Source organism: Canis lupus, chromosome 7 (assembly GCF_003254725.2).
Source record: "Canis lupus dingo isolate Sandy chromosome 7, ASM325472v2, whole genome shotgun sequence".
NCBI classification, from domain to species: domain Eukaryota; kingdom Metazoa; phylum Chordata; class Mammalia; order Carnivora; family Canidae; genus Canis; species Canis lupus.
Window position 1 is genome coordinate 40,836,055 of NC_064249.1, and position 18,091 is coordinate 40,854,145.

Sequence of the window (18,091 nt, forward strand, 5' to 3'; positions counted from 1 at the left end):
TAAAAGCTGCCCCTACCCTTGGGGAGTGCACTGCACAAAAAATCACAGTGGCCCCAGGACAGGAGTCATGGGCGAACAAGGACCTGGTGCCATGTGAGCGCTAGCCCTGGGCCTCCCACCTCACCTCTTCCCTGCTGAAAGCTGCCGGTGGCTCCCCAGTGCCCAGGAGAGGACAAAGCTCCGCAGCTGGCACCCCTGGGCTTTGTCTCTTGGGCTCTCTGCCCTTCACACTCACTGGTGCCCAAAGGACCCGGCAGCTTTGAGCCCCACATCCTCAGCCACTTGTCTGCTCCTCTACCCTCCTCCACTTATCCCTGCTCATTTATCCTGACCATCAGCTTCTCAGCCCTTAAACTACCACCCCCTCTCTGAAGGCTTTCTTGGCCTCATGCCACCTGGCTCCAGGCCGAATGGCCCACTCCTCACCCTGGGCTCCTAGCTAATTCCTAGCATTCCCAATTACCTGGGTTGGTTCACCTGTATAGCTCCCCTACCCTTGGGTCTTACTTATCTCTGTAGCCCTTTAAACTCTCAGGCGCTCTAGCACTAACAGGTTTTCAATAGGTGCTGGGAGATTTCAGGACAGAGCAGCAAAGGGTGAGAGAGGACACCGTTTCAGGAGCCAGACCCGAACTGAATGTTAACTAAACACACTAGTCTGCTCCAGCAAGTTACTGATAACTTACTTGAGCCTCAGTAACTTGTCTGTCAAGTGGGAAGTCCACTGCCCAAGCATACCTGGAAGTGCTCCCCCTGATGCCTGGTGCAGGGTATAGAGCCACCCGCCCCCTCCTTGCCTGCTGAGAGTAGTTTTGATTTGCATTCCCTGAAGCTTAGTGAGGGGGAGCCCCCTGTCCTGTGCCCTTTGGCCAACTGTTTTCTTTGGGGAAATCTCTATCCAGATCCTCTGCCCATTTTTAAATCAGATTGGCGTTTTGCTATTAAGTTTTAGGAGTTCTTTATATATTGTGGATAGTAATCCCTTACCAGAGATACGGATTTTCAAATACGTTCTCACATTCGATAGGTTACCTTTTCATTTTGTTGGTGATTTCCTGCTGTACAGAAGCTTGTGAGTTTGATGGAATCCCACTTTTTCATTTTTGCTGTTGTTGCTGCTATTTTTGGTGTGAAATCCATTAAGTCATCACCAAGACTGATGTCAAGGGGCTTATCACTTCTGTTTCTTCTAGGAGGTTTATGTTCTCAGGTCCTATGCTTTTCATCTTAAGTCTTAACCTCCTGAGCCACCCAGGGGGCCCCTCTTTAATCCATTTTGAGTTAATTTTTGTTTATGGCATGAGATCATGGTCTGATCTCATTCTTCTGCATGTGGCTGTCCAATTTTCCCAACACCATTTTTTTTTTTTATGATAGACATAGAGAGAGAGAGAGAGAGAGAGGCAGAGACACAGGCAGAGGGAGAAGCAGGCTCCATGCAGGGAGCCCAACGTGGGACTCGATCCTGGGACTCCAGGATCACTCCCTGGGCCAAAGGCAGGCTCCAAACCACTGAGCCACCCAGGGATCCCCTCCCAACACCATTTATTAAAGGGACTGCCCTTTCCCCATGTATATTCTTGACTCCTTTGTCATAAATTAATTGACCATAAGTGCTTGGGCTTATTTCTGGGTTCTCTCTTCTATTTCACTGATCTTTGTGTCTGTTTCATACCAATGCCATACTGTTTTGATTACTATAGTTTTGTGATGTAGTTTGAAATCAGGAAGCCTGATGCCCACAGCTTTATTCTTTCTCAAGATCATTTTGGCTATTCTGAGTCTTTGCGATTCCATACAAATTTTAAAATTGTTTGTTCTATTTCTGTGAAAAATGCAACTGGAATTTTGATAGAGATTGTATTGAATCTACAGATTGCTTTGGGTAGTACAGACATTCACCCATAACTTCTTATCATGGCCCAATCCAATGCCTCCTAAACTAAACTGCACTCCCTTCTTAGCCTCCACCCCCCACCCCCCATCACCCCAGTCAGAAGACGGCTCTCTCCCCTGAGATCCTCAAGGATGCACATGGCTCTGGGCAGGACTGCTTTGAATTGCCAAGTCTCTTCTGTGGTCCTACCTACCTTAGGATGTGAGCTCCTTGAGTGGAGAGGACGGCCTTTGACATCTAGTGTGTGGAACTTTCATATGTTGAAGCCCTAACCCCCAATGTTACTATATTGAGAGATAGGGCCTTTAAAGAAGTAATTAAGGTTACATGGGGTCATAAAGGTGGGGTCCTTGTTTGATAGGACGGGTGTCCTTGTAAGAAGAGGAAGAGACACCTGAGGTACTTGCCCAGCCCTGCCCAGCGCCAGCACAGAAAAAAGGCCATGTGAGGGCACAGCGAGAAAGCAGCCATCTGCAAGCCAGGAAGAGAGTTCTCACCAGAAACCAACCCTGCTGGCACCTTGACCTTGGAATTCCAGACTCCAGAACAGTGAGAAAATAAATTTCTGTTGTTTATGCCCTCCAGTCTGTGGTGTTTCATTATGACAGCTCAGACTAATAGATGTGGGGGCTCAGGGAAAGGGTGCTGGGGGGGCATGGGGGGCACCACACAAACCATCCAGCATGTGTGTTCTTAAGCCCCTCCTGACCCCTGCCCAGCTGTGTGCAGGGCAGAGGGGCTCCCAGACCCCGGCCTCCACGAGCCCAGCCAGAACAGGAGCCTGCGGTCTGGACTTTTGCCCTAGCCGTGAGGAGACAGTGGTTAACAGTGACCATCATGGTGCCAGGAACTGGGAGCAAAGAACCAGTACCTGAGCCACTCCTCTAAGTTGTACTCTCTGCTGGCTCAGCGCCCACTTACTGGTGGAATCCCACAGCCGCCCCTCCAGAGAGGAGCATCTGAAGCTGGGAGAGATGGAGGGACTGCTATTTTGACCCCACCACCGGGGTAGAGGGGGACAAGACACAGGCAAAGGGGAGAGACAGTCAGAGCCTCAGAGAAACTAATCCTCTCCCAACAACCTCCGTCCCAGGAGATGTTGAGGCCCATACAAGAGCCAAGAGCTGGGGTGCATTTGGACAGAGCTGCGGTGAATGGTCAGCTGTACCTGTGTCTGACATCCCTGCACCTGCTCAGGCTGCAGGCCTGCGCCCAGGCCTCCAGACAAAGAGCGTGGGAGTGATTCCATTTGGAAGGTGAAAAATGCTTCTGTTGCAATCATCACAAAGTGCACCAAAGTGGCGGGCAGGGTTTCCAGAATTGGGCTGTGCTGAGTGGACTCCCAGCCGCACAGCTGAGCACAGAGCAGAACCCTGGCGTCTGATGGGGCCATGGAGGGCACAGTCCCACCCCCGGCTCATTACAATACAGTGAAGGGCTTGGGGAACATGTTGAGAGCACCAGACTCATCACCAACCCCGGGGGGCTGGACCAGGGAAAGGCCACATGTTTCAGGAAGAGACAGCAGGCAGCTGGGGGGAGGTAAGGTCCTGCGGTGTGGGCAGCCGTGTAGGGCATTGACGGTGGGGAAAGCGCTCCCCTGCCTGGAGCTGATGGGGAAGTAACTTCGGGCTGTAAGCTGGGTGTCCAGACTCCTTCCTGGGCAGAGAGCAGCAGATAATCCAGCTGCAGACCCTAAGCCAGCCCCTGCCCCAGCCACTCAGTCCCCTAAGGCTGCCCACACGCACGTATGCATGCTCATTCCTTCTTATGGGTGTTTGTAATGCTGGTCCCTCTTCTAGAAACACCTTTGCCCACCTTCTTCCACTCACACCACTGTGTCCTCATGGGAAGTGTCTGTTGGCAGGCCTGGCTCCCCCACCTAACATCTTGAAGCAAGATCCTTTTTCTCTCTGTGTTCTTGGACCAACAACAGTGCCTGGCACCTAGTCCTGGACTGTTGGCTTAAATCATGGTGAAGTTAGTAAAGGAAGGTCTAGTTTCTAATCCCAACTTCTGAGACACTGAAACAACTGGCCATAGCACTTAACTTTCCTGAGCTTCAGTTTATTCCTCTGGAAATGGGGGTAATGTTCCCTGCCCATATATTTGTGAGGATCAAATGAGCGAGCAATGGGATTGGTCTCTGGTGTGGCAGCAAATATAGACACAGGGAGAGTTTAAGATGTCAGCATTGATGTTATAATAACTGCTCACAATGTTGCTTCGGATCATGACCTCCATCCTCTGGATTCCCCTCCTTCCTCCAGATTGTCCCTCCACCCCCCAGGATTGCCGGATTTTGCCCTAACCCAGTCCTATTATCTGCTGGAAGGTGAAGCCAGCCCCCCTTCCTTCCCACCCACTTCATCTCAAAGATTTCGTATGACCTCAGAAAGTCCTTCCAGAAGTCTTCCCCACATCCTTCCTGTTGCAGCCCTGCCCGCGTCACTCCTCATATGTCCTAAAAGCACAATCCTGAGTAGGAATCTCCCAGGACCCCAAATATCCTTTTGAAGTTGACATCCCCATTGCTGCTGCTCAGAACAAGCTGAGGGGGAGACAGAGAGGGAGGCAGGGAGAGGAAAGGTGGTCCCAGATTGGAGCGAGGGAGTAGAGGGAGAAACAGGAGGGATGGAGGTCAGACAGCAGGAAGGACCTCCCAATACCCAACAGCCAAGGGCAGAATGACACAACTACCCACCACCACAGCATCACACCATCATCACCTTCAGGGGCCTGGCTTCCGGAGGAGGGACGAGTGTCTTACGGCTTTCCATGACGTGGGTCCTCTGCCAGGGTTAGGGCTGTGGGTAAGGCGACATTTCCTGCCCTCGGGGGCTGGGGTGAGAGAGATGAGTTGCTGAGTGTGCACATCTTTTGAGAGCACATACACACACCCTGCTCCAGGGGCTCAGTTCCTAGCCTGGCTCCATGGAGCTCCCCCTGGCCCAGATCTGTCCCCAAGGTAAGTGCGAAGCCTGGATGGCGGGTGGAAGGACATCCAGACCCTCAGATCCCCTGCTGTCTCCAGGCCTGAGTTCCCACTTCAGGGGTGAAGGGCCCACCCCAAGCCAGAACTGGCTGGGCAGATGGGCAGGGAGCCTACAACTACTTCTCCTGGCGCCAGTCGGCTCAGCCCTGGGGACATAGGTGGCAGGGTCTGCTGAGCGCTCCTTAGCAGAGGGAGGGCGATGAGCAGAGGATCTGGAACATAAAGAGCAGAGGTCTGCCCTGAAGAGACACACCACCCTACCCCCTCGCTGTGCCCCGCACCCCACACCTGCGCTGTGGGGCTCTCTGCTTCCCCATGCCCATCTCCCTGCCAGCTCGTGCCTCCTGGACTCCTTACTCCTCCCCCTTGAGAGACCCCCAGTTGGCACTGTCCCTGTCCTCTCATCAGAGGCACACAGAGCTCCTGGGAGCCCGGGGGAGAGGTAGCCTCTCACCCAGACATCCCCCCTCTTCCCCCCCCCCCCTACCCCGACCTCTTTGTGCTAACAGGAAGTGGCAAAGCCCCTGCCCCTACCTTCAGCACCTTCCAGCCCCTGGAGCTGCCCCGCAGGAGCTGCCAGGACCTGGGCTTGCTCCAGGGGCCCAGGATCCAGGCCCTGAAGGCTGAGGAGGCCCAGCCCAGCCCCAGGGTCCCAGCTGTCCACACTGCGGTAAGGGGGAACCCGGCTGGCACCACTTCCTCCTTGGCTCCCCTCCTCCCATCGGTGAGGACTTGAGGGTAGATAAAGGCCAATAGGGGAAAAGCAGGAATGATCTGGGGCTGCCTATAGGGCTAGGGCATGGAAGGAAGGAGGGAGGGAAGGGAGATGGGGAGGGAGGGAAGAAGGGAGGAAGGGAAGGAGAGAGGGAGGGAGGGAGGGAGGGAGGGAGAGAGAAGATGGGGAGGAGGGAGGGAGATAGGGAGGAGAGATGAGGAGGAGGGAGAGGAGATGGAGAGAAGGGAGAGGGAGGGGAGATGGGGGGGTAGGAGGGGAGATGGGGAGTACCTCCTTCATTCATTGCATTGTCCCCTTACCATCCCTGGGATGCACAGGCTGAGTCTGAGGGTAACCAGGGTACAGGGTACCAAGTCCCAGAAGCAGACCTCTGCATCTCTGTCCCTGACTTTCACCTGCCCAGTGCGTCTGGGCCTCCGTCCCTCTCACCCATGGGGCCATTAGAAAGTCCTCCCTATGATCCAGCTCAGCCCCTCCCACAGGAGGCTGAGTCCTCCCTCGTTCTGTCCTCTGGGGTGAGAGGTTGTAGCATCATCTCCCTGATCCTGCAGGCCAGGGAATGACTGCCTGTCCTTCCAGAAGCCTCACACTCAGGTTAAGAGCTAACTGCTACTGGGTAAAAGGCCTGCAGGCCCAGAGGGAAGTGGGCAGAAATTCCCTGGAAAAAAAAGCAAGTGCAGCTGAAGAAGGGGTTTTAAGCTGGACCCTGAAAGGCACCTCCTGGGTAGTTATAGCCTAGAATGGGCAACTGGGATGGGGAGCAGCGGTGAGGCTGCAGAGGCACAGCTGGCTGACGGTCAGGAGGAAGCCCATACATCATGGCTAACCCCCCCTCCTTGAACCTTCCCCCTGTTTCAGGCATCTCCTCAACCCCGAGAGGCTGCCTCTAGCCCAGAGGATGCCGAGAAGGCTGATGAGGTGTTTGGGGAAGGAGGCCAGTCCCTGCAGGCCGAGACCCGGGCTTGGTTCCAGAAGACCCAGGCCCACTGGCTCCTGCAGCACGGGGCAGCCCCAGCCTGGTTCCACGGCTTCATCACCCGGAGGTGAGTCACAGAGGTGGCGGAAACAGGCCCAGAGAGGGGCAGGGCAAGTCCTGGGGCCCAGGCCCAGCAGAGTGTGGAGGCTGCGAGTCCAACCATGAGTCCTGGAGGCTCCCAGGCCAGTGTCTGAGGCATCTGTCCTGGAGGAGGTCACCAGGGAGGCTACAGGCACCCCCTCCCCCCCGCTCTGGATTTCAGCTTCGGCTCCTGTCTCTGGCCCTCCAGACCTCATGGTCCCCCCCCAGCCCCGCCCCGACCCCCAGATCTCCTGACCTTTCTGCCTCACCAGCCTCTGCTCTTCCTTGTCTCTCTGGTAGGCCCTTCCTCCTGCATCCCTCAGCTTTGCCTCCTCTGCTCCAGTTCAGCCCATGACCTTGGAAATCTACAAGCCTCTTGTCACCCCAGGGTGTCCTCCAGGATGAGGCAGGGATGAAACCTCTCCTGGGTGGGACCTCTGGCCCCTGTGTTCTCCAGGCCCTGCACCTGGGAGCAGACCCCACTTCTCTCTGCTATCTTCTTCACCCTTCTACGTCACCTGAGTCTGCTTGGCTGGGGGTTGGGGTCTGCCTTGAGAGTCCAGGACAGGCAGGAGGCTGGAGAAGTCTTCTCCACCACCCACAGGGAGGCTGAGAGGCTGCTGGAGACCAAGCCTGAGGGATGCTACTTGGTACGGTTCAGTGAGAGCGCTGTGACCTTTGTGCTGACCTACAGGTGAGGGGGCAAGAGCAGGGGCAGTGCCCTGGCCACCCCAGCGGGGTGGGCTGGGTGCTCCTGATGCAGAAAGGGCAGGGGCCAGCTGGGAAGGAGAGAGACCCTGGCCTGGGTGGCTAGCCAGGCCTGAGGTGGCTCTGATCCCATGGGTGCCCTCCAGGAGCCGGACTCGCTGCCGCCACTTCCTGCTGGCCCAGCTTGGGGATGGGCGCCACGTGGTGCTAGGCGAGGACAGCGCTCACGTGAGGCTGCAGGACCTGCTGCAACACTACACAGCGTGCCCGCTCAGCCCCTATGGGGAGAAACTCACCGAGCCCCTGGCCCGCCAGGTACCCCCAGCCCCTGGCCCCAGGGACCCTGGCCACCACCTCATCCCCCCCTGCGATGCAGCCATAGGTCTCTTGTCCACCCTGTGCCCCTAGGATCCCCTCGAGTGCTGGGGAGAGGTCCTTCACGGATGAGCTCAGCCACACAAAGACAGCAGGCACGTGGGGTCATTTGTGTTTTCAAGTAAGGACTATTTACTGAGTAGGGGCTACAGGGCTACAGCACAATGCTCCTGCTGGCAGGCCCTGGAAATAGAACCATGAACAAGACAGGCCTCAGGCCCACAAAGCTCACTTACCAGCAGCAAAGACAGATGAATAGGAGCAATCAAGTATGAGAAGAGAGGAAATGCAGAGTGAGTGCCACCAGGGCCTGTGTGGCAGGGAGCACACCAGGGAGTGCCTCCCCCCAGAGTGGTCAGGCAGTCCGAGGACACAGGTGCCAGCCAGCGATCAGGGTCTGGCAATACAGCAGGAACAACTGATCAGAACAGCCCTGCCTTCTGGACCTTACATTCTAGTGTGGAGACGGTGCTCACATAAGACAGAGAAACAGATAATCTGTAGTATGTCCAGTAATGATAAATGCATGCTAATAAGACAGGGAGTGACAGGGTTGGGGTTGTTTTACACAGGGACACCAAGGAAAGCTACTCTGGTAAGGAGACATTTGAAGGGAGGCCTGGATGAAGTAAGGGAAGGAGCCATGCAGGCAACTAGAGGAAAAACCTTCTAGGCAGGAGGAACAGCAGGTACAAAGGTCCTGCGGTAGGAAGCTGCCCGAGGTGTTTGAGGAAGACTGACAGCAGTCAGGAAACTAGCATAGGTGGATGAATTGGACATGAGAGCAGCGATGAAAGAAGGGAACCCTGTATGTAGACTCTCACATGGATTTCGGATTTTATTCTAAGTGAGGGGGGATGGCACCACACCCCCTGATCATGATCAGGACTGACATGATCTGGCAAGTTTGGGGGTGGGGCAAGGAGGACAGATGGAGAAACTACAATACTTCAGGTGAGCTGGTGGTCGCCTGGGCTAGGGTGGCTGAGGTGGAGGCAGAATGCAGGATGTGGGGTTTTTGGTTTTGATTTTTTTTAAGTTTTTATTAAATAAAAGCTTTTAAGCTTTTATTTACTTATTTTATTTTTTTAAGCTTTTATTTAAGAGACACAGGCAAAGGGAGAAGCAGGCTCCACGCAGGGACCCCATGTTTATTGGGGGAATCGATCCCAGGACTCTAGGATCATGCCCTGGGCCAAAGGCAGGCACTAAACCACTGAGCCACCCAGGTATCCCCCTTTTTAATGGGATGTTCAGTAGGCAGTTAAATATGTGGGTCTGGAGCTTGGGACAGAGGTCTGGGCTGGAGATAAACACCTGGGAGTCATCAGCATATAGAAGGATTGATTGTCAAGCTTTCAGGAGGGCTGAAATCGAACTCGGGAGGGAGTGTCAATGGACAAGAAGGGAATACTAAGTCTCCAGCATTTAGAGTTTGCAGAAGGGAGAGCAAACCTATAAAGAAAATTGAGGGCAGCCCGGGTGGCTCAGCGGTTTAGCGCTGCCTTCAGCCCAGGGCCTGATCCTGGAGATCCAGGATCGAGTCCCACGTCGGGCTCCCTGCTTGGAGCCTGCTTCTCCCTCTGCCTGTGTCTCTGCGCCCCCCTTCTCTCTGTGTCTCTCATTAATAAATAAATAAAATATTTTAAAAAAAGAAAAAGAAAATTGAGAAGGATCAGCCAGGGAGAGAAGAGAAAAACCAGGAGCATGTGATGCTCTAGAAGCCAAGCAAAGAAAATGCCCCAAGGAAGGGCATGCCAGTGGGTCCCGAACTGACCACTGGCCTTGGCCAGGAGGAGCTCACTGATGGTACTGGCAGGAACGGTTTCTCAGGCTTGACTGAAGTCAGTTCAAGGAAGTGTGCCTGTGGGCAAGTCTTATGTGGACCTTCACCAGGAATGGTGGACATGAAGATCCCCAGCAGTGGGCACAGGGTGCAGGGAAGTCTGGAGGTGAGGGGAGCCGATGCACTGGAGAGCTGAAGGCAGAGCTGTCAGGTGCCTGCTCTACAACCAGGTCTCAAAGGGTCTTGTCCCAACACTCCTCTGGAGTTTGGACTTTCCCCTGGAGGACCGGCAGCTGCTGAAGACTGCCAGGGGAATTTGTTCAGCTCACCCTGGCCGCCAGTGAACAATGGGTTGCAGACCAAGATGAGGCAGGGGAGGACTTAAGAGGCCTGAGCTGGGGTAATGGTTATGGCACAAAGAGAGGGGAGCAGGTGTCAAGTTGTTGAGGCAGCGGAAGGAGCAGGGCTGGTGCCCCATAAGATGAGTTGGGGGGTGGCTCCCGAGAAGCTGTCTCAAGCAGCAGGGTGAGGGTGCTGCTTTTTTAGTCACAAAAGGAATGCAGAGAGAGGAGGTGGTAAGGGCAGGGAAAGAGAATTCTGACGTGGATCCAGAAAGCCCGCAGTACTCGCACATCTCCAGATGCGGACACGCACTTGGTGGACACGAGAAGCATGAGGAAAGCCTTGTGGCCTGAGTCTACCAGAAGCCCTGGGCATGTGCACAGCTAGGCTGCTGAGCTAAAGCCCAGCTATCATGGAAAGGGACCTTCCCACCGTCAGGGTCATCTTCCTGGAGGCTGTCTCTCTGCCCCTCAAATGTCTAGCTTAAACCTCCAAGGAGTACTCCCCCGCTCCTGCAGAAATAAACAGATGGGACAGTCTTGGAAATCTGTCCCCATGCTGAAAATATTTAGGCTCAAGACTTCTGAAGTCTTGTTGCATTTTTACAACCACAGGCACAAATGCAGACTGGCTGTGTTCCCGGTGGAACTGAGGTCAATGCTAGATACAGCCTGTGAGCTGAGGGGCTTTCCACGCTGCCGTGGGGCCCCCTTACCATCTCCAACCCTGCTCCTCACCCAGGGAACCCAAGGGGTCCGAATCTCTGTGCCCCTCCCCCCACACACCCTGCACCAGCACCAGCTGATTGTCTCCCAGATGACCTGGCCACCTCCACCCACCATCCCTCCTGCACCAAATCCCTGAGGCTTCCTTTCCCTGCAGACTCCCGAGCCCGTCGGACTTTCCCTGAGCACTGAAATGCCGGACTCTGGAAACAAAAGCCAGGACTCACACCCTCAGTATGGCTTGATCCTCAAAAAGTTGCAGAACGTAACCCCCACGCAGAAGGAGGGGGCCGGGGAGCCCAAGGAGGTATTGGGCTCGGAGGGGCTGAGGGAGGGCAGAGGGCGGGCCCAGCGCGGGGCGGGGCCTCGAGGACACCGGCTGCAGCCTCAGCACCGCCCGGGTCGCTCTGACGCCCCCTCCCCTCCGGCCTGGCCTTCTCTCCCAGGCTCCCCAGCAGCCCAGGCCCAAGCCTCCCTTGCCTGCGAAGCCCCAGCTGCCCCCCGAAGTCTACACAAGCCCGGCTCCGAAACCCCGCCCGCCCCCCCCCCCCAAGCCCTCCCATCCCATCTACCAGGAGCCCGACGAGCCCATCGCCTTCTACGCCATGGGGCGGGGCAGCCCCGGGGAAGCCCCGTGCAACGTCTATGCGGAGGTGGAGGTGGAGGTCCCGCCTGGGGCCGGGGGGCCCCCCTGCGTCCTCGGGCACCGGGCCCTGCGGAAATGCCGGTCCAGGCCTGTCCCGGGAAGCCAGGTAAAGCAGTGCCCAGAGAAGGAGGACCGCGGGGAGGACGTCCTGAAAGCCAGACTGGGGAGGATAGCGAAGGAGTTCGAGTGGATGCCGGGGCCAGGGTGAAGGTCGGAGATCGCCGGGCAAAGAGAGCCTCCGGGCTGCCAGGAGCCCAGAAGCGGCTCCCTGTCTTCGCCCTGGGGTCACTGGAACAAGCCTCCCCTCTGTCATCCCTCTCCACTTCTCAGAAGAAATAGTGGTCCGCCCCTCTCGCCCAGACACCCCCCCCCCCCAATACCAGGAATCTTGGCTCCAGCCATCGTCCTCTCTTCCTCGTTGGAACTTGGGCCTCTCCCACTCTGGCTCCCTCCCCTCCCCCTTCACAGCCTGAGAGCTGGGAGCACTGGGAGTCCCTCCTGTTGTCTCTGATGAGCTCAGGGGAGGAGGCACCTGCTCTCCTGCTCCTCCACACACTCCCTTTGCCAACCCTCACCCCCACCCCGCACCTCTTCAGTCCTCTGATGAGTGCAAGCCAGTGTCCCAGTCCAGGGCAGCGGCGTGACACCTCCTGGCCACTTCCACCCTTTCCCTAGGCCTCTGCCCCCTCTACAGGCCGTTCCCCACCCTCCCTGCGATGCCCCAGACCTGCCTCAGCCCCTAAGCCTGTCTCCCCACCCTCACCCCCAGCTTGGGCACTAGAGATGAACCAGCAGCCCACGTCTCCCACTCAGCCCCCAGTACCCCACAGCCTCCTGAAATTGGCACAGCAGCCCACTCTCACGCTCTCACCTTTCTGCCCAGACTGCCCCTCCTCTGTTTCCCAGCCAGAAGAATGACTCTCCAGCCACCTGACTATCCCAGCCAGAACCCCAGGGCTCCCTAGACATTCCCTCTACCCTGACTCCTCATAGGCCTCAGATTCCTGCTGGGTCCCTCCCCCGCCCCGAAGCTGCAGCCTCAGCATCCATCATCAGGATTTTCCAAGCTTCCTAACTGGTCTAACCACCAATCTTGCCATTTCTGATTTACTCTGCCCCAAGGAAGTCAGAATGGTCTTTCTAAAACAGCTAGCTCAGGGCGCCTGGACGGCTCAGTTGATTAAAACAGCTAGCTGGCCCATGCGGCCATCCATACTGGTGCAGGCAGAGGACCTCCTCGTCAGCCCCCCACCAGCTGCTGCCATCTTCACTAAGCTCTTTACGTCTCTCTAAGCACACCTCCCACTGCCCTAGCCATCCTTCAAGACAGTGTGTCCTTCTGTTCCCTGCAGATTTCCCAAACACAACCACAGTGGCCATCCCCCTGTGCTACATACACACCTGCCACACATACCACTGATCACCTGGGACACCCAACTCCACTCGTTCCCAGGAGAGTGCAAGCCCCCTGAGCAGGGGCTGGGACTTAGTCATCTGTTTCCAGAGCACCCAGCACAGTGCCTGCCACAGAGCTGGTCCTCAGGAAATGGTTGCTGAATGAATGAGAGCAGTTTAGGCCTCCTCTATGCAAGCCGACATGCATTAAGACCAGAGGACAGCCCTTGAGGCTGCAGGTAGGCCTGAGAGGTGAAGGATAGAGGGCGTGACCTAGGATCATCCTTCTCTCCGCAGAATCCAGGAGCCTGGCGACCACAGTCTGAGAACTCTGTGACTGGACAAGGCCCTTCTGTGCCCCACCAGCCTCTGCCCTGCTGGGGGCACACCCTCCCTCACAATCTTTCTAGACAGAGGACAGAAGACAAAGGACAGGTGTGGCTTCCCTTGGGGCCTCCCCAGTAGCACGGTGAGTCTGAGCTGGGGGAGGATAACCTAGAGCCCCAGGTGCCCTTCTCAGGAAATGTGCATGGAACAAACCGTAGGCAATCAGACTAGAAAGGACCTCAGCCATCATCTATTGCAAAGATGCACAGAGGTGTCATCTCACATGCCAACTGCCATCCATTGGTCGCGGCTGCCTAGAGCACTGCGCTGTGAAGGATGTTCAGGTCATCTCCACACTCAGCAGAACAGAGCACTGTTATTGATTAGTGATGTCTGCTGTGGGCAGAGAGGTAGGCAATATAGCAGCATCTCTTTTGCCATCACTGATCCAGGCCAAGTCCCTGGAGGTGCAGATGTGGAGACAAGCCAGAGAGGGATAGTGACTGGGCCAGGGCCAAGGACTAGAACCCAGGCTTCCTAGGTCCCTTGCCTGGCACCCTTTCTTACCCCATGTCCTCCTCTCCACAGGAAATGTCAGAGATTTCCTGACAGGAAATCTGGCTGCTCTCCAGAGTTCCACAGCATGGAGGCCTGGGTGCCGGTGGAACTCCAGATCCCAGTTTAGCCCTGTTCCCTGGACAGATCAGGGCCCCCACAAGGAAGCCTGGAGTTCAGAGGAGCGGATGCAGACTCAGCTCCCTTTCAGGGACCCAGGCACGGGCTCCCTCCCCAAAGTCCCAGAGAACCGGGTGGGTGGTGGTGGTGGTGGCTCGGTGATGCGCAGTCCTCCAAGGAAGAGTGCAAGGGTGCCCCTGCTGCCTCCCACTGCCCTAGCTTCTCCTCCTGGAGTCTGATTTCCTTGGCCCTCTGAGCCTTAGAGTCTGGGCCCTGGTCCAATGCTGCTGTTGTCTGAGGAATGGTTTGGCGAGAACAGATGTTAGAACTTGTTTGTTGATTCTTGCCTGGCTAATAAATCATCGCCAACAACCTCTTCCCACAGGGATCCAAGTACTCCGGGCTCCTTCTGTCTCAGACTCTCTCTCTCTCATTCTCTCTCTCTCATCATGGAGGGTAAGGGCTTGAATCGCCACTGCAGTGGGGGGAGCGGGTCTGGGGGTTCAGAGACACCGGGCAGGGGTCACAGATCTGGGCATTGTGGGGTAAGGGTAATTACACCTGGGCTGCAGGGTAAGGGGCCGCAGATTCTTCCCTGGCAGGGCTAGGCAGGCAGCTGGAGGCAGAGGAGTGGCTGTATCACCTGGGGGTCAGGCAGGAGCGGTTGGGGCCTGCACCTCATTCTCCACAGTCCTGGGGGCCCCCAGCGGTGGTCCAGGGTCCCTCTGTGTCACCCCAGCCTCTTGGGCATTGGCCTTGCCTCTGTCAGGACCTTACTTCCTCCCCTGACTCACCCCTGACCCTCTCGTGAGGCTTCTTCACTCTCTGCTCAGACCCACCTCAGCACCTGCCTGTCGCCCTGTGCAAAGCTCCCCACTCTGGGCTCCCACCCCCTGGAGGAGTCAGCCTGGGGTCTTCTTTTCCCTCAGACCGTGAGCTGCTGGAGGCAAGGCGGCATCTGCACCCCCCCCCCAACCTGAGGCGCAAGGCTCTGGGTGCTCCTAGAGTCCCATGTGTGCAGCCGTCCTTATGCTGTTTCCTAGGAGAGCTTGGGCAGGACAGTCTGTGCCTGTTGGGATCCCCTCCTCCTGCCAAGGAGGCCCCCGCACCTGCCTGAGTCTGTCCGCAGACCCCTCCCTGAAGCGGTGCCGGCCACGGACACACACACCCCCCACCCCACCCCCTGCGCTGGGGCACCACCACCAGTCGGCCCAGCGCGGGCACCAGCCCCAGTGACTAGTGATTCCCCTCCTTTCCAGCTGTGGAATCAGCCTGAGCACTTGCTGCTGAGTCAACAGTTGGGTTCCATTCCCTTTTGTCTGCAGGTCTCCTAAGCAAGAGGAGAGATGGGGGGAGGGGAGGGGAGCAGATGGCTTTGCTAAGATCAGGGAGGCTGAAAGGACAAGAAACGTCTCATAGTAGACTGGGGCGGGGGTCCTGGCTGATTCTTGGCAGAGGGGGGTGCGCAGAACAAGGAGAGGCTTTCTGCAGAGCAAGAGCTAGAAATCAGTCAGAACGGCATTTCCTTACACTTGGGAGTATAACGGGATGGCAGGTGCAGGGAGGGGGCAGAAATGCCTAGTGACCCCCCTGGTGTTTCTGGAGGAGCAAAGCCTGTGAGGGGGGAGGGGGGGCAGGGGTCCTCCTCCCTCTGCAGCTCAGGCTAGAGGTCAACTCACCCAAGGGGGCATTAGCAAGAAGCCTGGGTGGTGGTGTGGAGCTGTGCTAGCTGGTGGCATGGCAGTGGCCCCTGCACCACAGGTCCACGGGTCCCCATAGGATGCCTCTATGTTTGCACACGGGGTGCCATACAGGTCAGAGGGGACATAGTGGCCAAGGGCTCAGGGAGGGAGGGCTGCTGGGGCTCCAGGGGACACTAAATCCTTTGTGGCTGCTCCTCCCCGCCCCTTCAACCAAACAGGAGACTGAAGTCTAGAGAGGGGAGGGGACGGGGAGCTGGAGGCAGGCCCTGCTGCAAGCCCCACCCCAAAGCCCCAGGTGGGGGTTTCTCCTGCTCACCACAACCACCAGCGCCCATGCACTAACTACCCTCCCACTCCACTCCCAAGCTGTGAGCTGCAGGGGGTGCCGCGTCCCCTGGATGAGAAGCTGAGGAACTGGTACAGACCAGGAGGGAGCAGTTTGTGCAGCAGGTGCTCCTCCTAGCCAGAGAGCAGGGCGCCACAGAGGAAGGGCATTTCCCCACCGCCTCCAAGGCCCATGGTCCTTCCAGCCTGCCCCCCCGCCCCCCCACCGCGCTCCACACAGGGCCTTCTGGAGCCAGAACAGCCTCACCCCAGCTGGGGCCTCCCTCCAGCACTGGGCAGCCCTGGCGGCTCTCTGCACTTTCCCCGGGCTCCTCTCCCCCCTGAACTGTCCCTTCATCCTGCATGCTCCCTCAGCCAACGCAGCACATGCTCCATGACATGCCCTGTAAGTCTGGCTCCAGGGCAGGGGGTGAGTGGCAGTTAACACATGACCACATGACCTCATTTGTCCTGGTGCACAGGGCGTAGGCCCCCCACCCCCACCCCTGACCCGCTCCTGGAGGACCAGGAGCCAATCACTGCTGAGGCCCCACCCTCCACCACTACCAGCTGGAAGACATCTGTCCCTACCCAAAACACAGCTGGGCGAGAGGAGGCCAACAAGGCTAGGTGCAGGCCCTGTGGCGCACTCCAGCGTCCTCGCAGCTTCCCCAGGTCCCACAGACCTTGAGCCATCCCCCCAAGGGCCTGCGGCTTCTTGCACAGCAAACAGCATACAGCCACAGTGAAGACCTTGAGGAGGCCCCTCTCCAGGGACCAGGGCCTTGAGGGTGGCGGCTTATGAGACTTGCATCTCTGTGCAATTCCGAAGTCTGATTTTTAGGGACCTCAACCTCTGGGCTCTGCTCCTAGACCGTGCCACCCTGCACGCTCGGGCCCAGGCTAGGCCTCTGGGGCCCCCGGGCTATCTGGATCCACTGACCACAGCCTCTGCCGTTCCTCCGTCTGCACCTTGGCTGGTGCTGCCACTCCAGTTTAGCCAAGTATCACTCCTTGTTCCTTTTCTCTCCACCATCCTTTGTCTTCCCTTTGCTGTTTATCAGAACGTGAGGCTACCATCTCCAGGAAGCCTTCCAAAGAACTGTTCATTTCTAATTTGTATTTCTCTTGGTGACCAGGAAATTCCAACCACCAAATAAAATGTCCCTTTTGGTAGAACTAAAAAGTGGCTTTTCAAAAAATGGCAAAGGCTGTTTGCAGAGCACAGATGTGGGGGGCCAGAGCCTCAGACAACTGGCCTGAGTCGTCCATGTCCACAAGACGCTGGGTCCCTCCATGCCCACCATGTCCTGGCTCCCAGCCCAGAGCCCTGCTGGCTCCATCAGGATGCAGGCCCTCAAGTGACACTGGGGGCACAGCATGCCAAGAGGGCAGGGCTGCATCTGCAGCATCTGGGGCAGGAAACAAAGCTTGTGACTCCTCTGGATCTGACCTGGGGCTCTATTGAGCCTACCCCCCCACACACACACCACCCCAGGGGAGGTGACCTCAGCCCCTGCTCCCAGTGCCTCTGTGGACAGGGAAGCAGTGGTGGGTTGCTGCTCCTTCCTGAACACTAGCTGGATGCACGGATTTGGACAGCCCCAGTGTCCCTGTGGGATGCAGAAGCCCTGTCTGGCTCGAACCCGAAGTAGGTCAGATTTCAGATAAGTGGGTGGTTTTCCTGTAAGTGACAAAAGCCTCCCGTGTACTTAATAAGAAACAGACTCCTCAACTTACCTGGCACACAAGACTGGGGGCACAGTGAGACCCTCTCTCCTGCCGCCTCCCCCTCAGCCCCAGGTCCCCACACCACACCTTCCGATGGCCCCAGGGCCAGAACCTCCAGTCTTTCCCCCCAGTGCTACACCCGAGAGAAGCCTGCAGTGACTGGAGGCGAGCTACTGTGTCTAGTCAGGGCTTCTCTCTCAACACCAAGCTTCTCTCTGCAGGGCTCCACCAGCACCCTTGTCCCAGAAGCAGGAAGCCACTGCGGCCGAGCTGTCCAGGAGCCCCAGTGTCCTCGGCAACACACTGCAGTGGTGGTGTGCAGCACAAGCACTGGCTGGTCTAGAACCGCAGGGGTGGCTCTCCCACCCCTACTGGAACCTCGGGCAAAGAGGGAGGGGCCCTGCCACCTGCCGCACTGCTGGTGGGCATCCCAGTGCTAAGCTGAGAACCGAAGCCCATGACTCTGCCACCTGCCTCCCCTGGCCACCTGCTCAACCCTCCCCTCCCTCTCTAGCATAAAGCTGCAGGCCCAGAAGTCTCCGATGAGACTGGTCTAGCCCCCCAAGCCCTACGCAAAAGTTTCCAGACAGTGAAGACCAATGGCAATCAGTGTGAACACGCATCCTCTTCAGGGGCAGATTCGCCACTCCTCCTGCTGGACTGAATTTG

General features: G+C 57.1%; 1 protein-coding gene across 3 annotated transcripts; it reads left to right on the forward strand.

Moving 5' to 3' along the window:
* The first annotated feature begins 4,714 nt into the window (after positions 1–4,714).
* On the forward strand, positions 4,715–14,052 carry SH2D2A (SH2 domain containing 2A). 3 transcript variants are annotated; one of them, XM_049112526.1, is made up of 9 exons: positions 4,715–4,865; positions 5,402–5,616; positions 6,487–6,671; positions 7,290–7,379; positions 7,540–7,708; positions 10,779–10,928; positions 11,068–11,373; positions 12,960–13,131; positions 13,578–14,052. In XM_049112526.1, the coding sequence occupies exons 1-8, from the start codon at positions 4,832–4,834 to the stop codon at positions 13,125–13,127; spliced, it is 1,317 nt and encodes a 438-aa protein (XP_048968483.1). In that variant the 5' UTR covers positions 4,715–4,831; the 3' UTR covers positions 13,128–13,131; positions 13,578–14,052. The 3 variants fall into 3 exon arrangements, with proteins under 3 accessions (XP_048968483.1, XP_025286582.3, XP_048968484.1); XM_025430797.3 differs by having other exon boundaries at positions 5,402–5,562; XM_049112527.1 differs by lacking the exon at positions 11,068–11,373.
* Positions 14,053–18,091: the final 4,039 nt, after the last annotated feature.

Excerpts from the sequence above, each read along its gene's own strand:
- SH2D2A (XM_049112526.1), top strand. The coding sequence starts at position 4,832 with ATGGAGCTCCCCCTGGCCCAGATCTGTCCCCAAG. Across the intron at positions 4,866-5,401 it reads GGCCCAGATCTGTCCCCAAG|GAAGTGGCAAAGCCCCTGCC; the intron begins GTAAGTGCGAAG and ends TTGTGCTAACAG. Across the intron at positions 6,672-7,289 it reads CACGGCTTCATCACCCGGAG|GGAGGCTGAGAGGCTGCTGG; the intron begins GTGAGTCACAGA and ends CACCACCCACAG.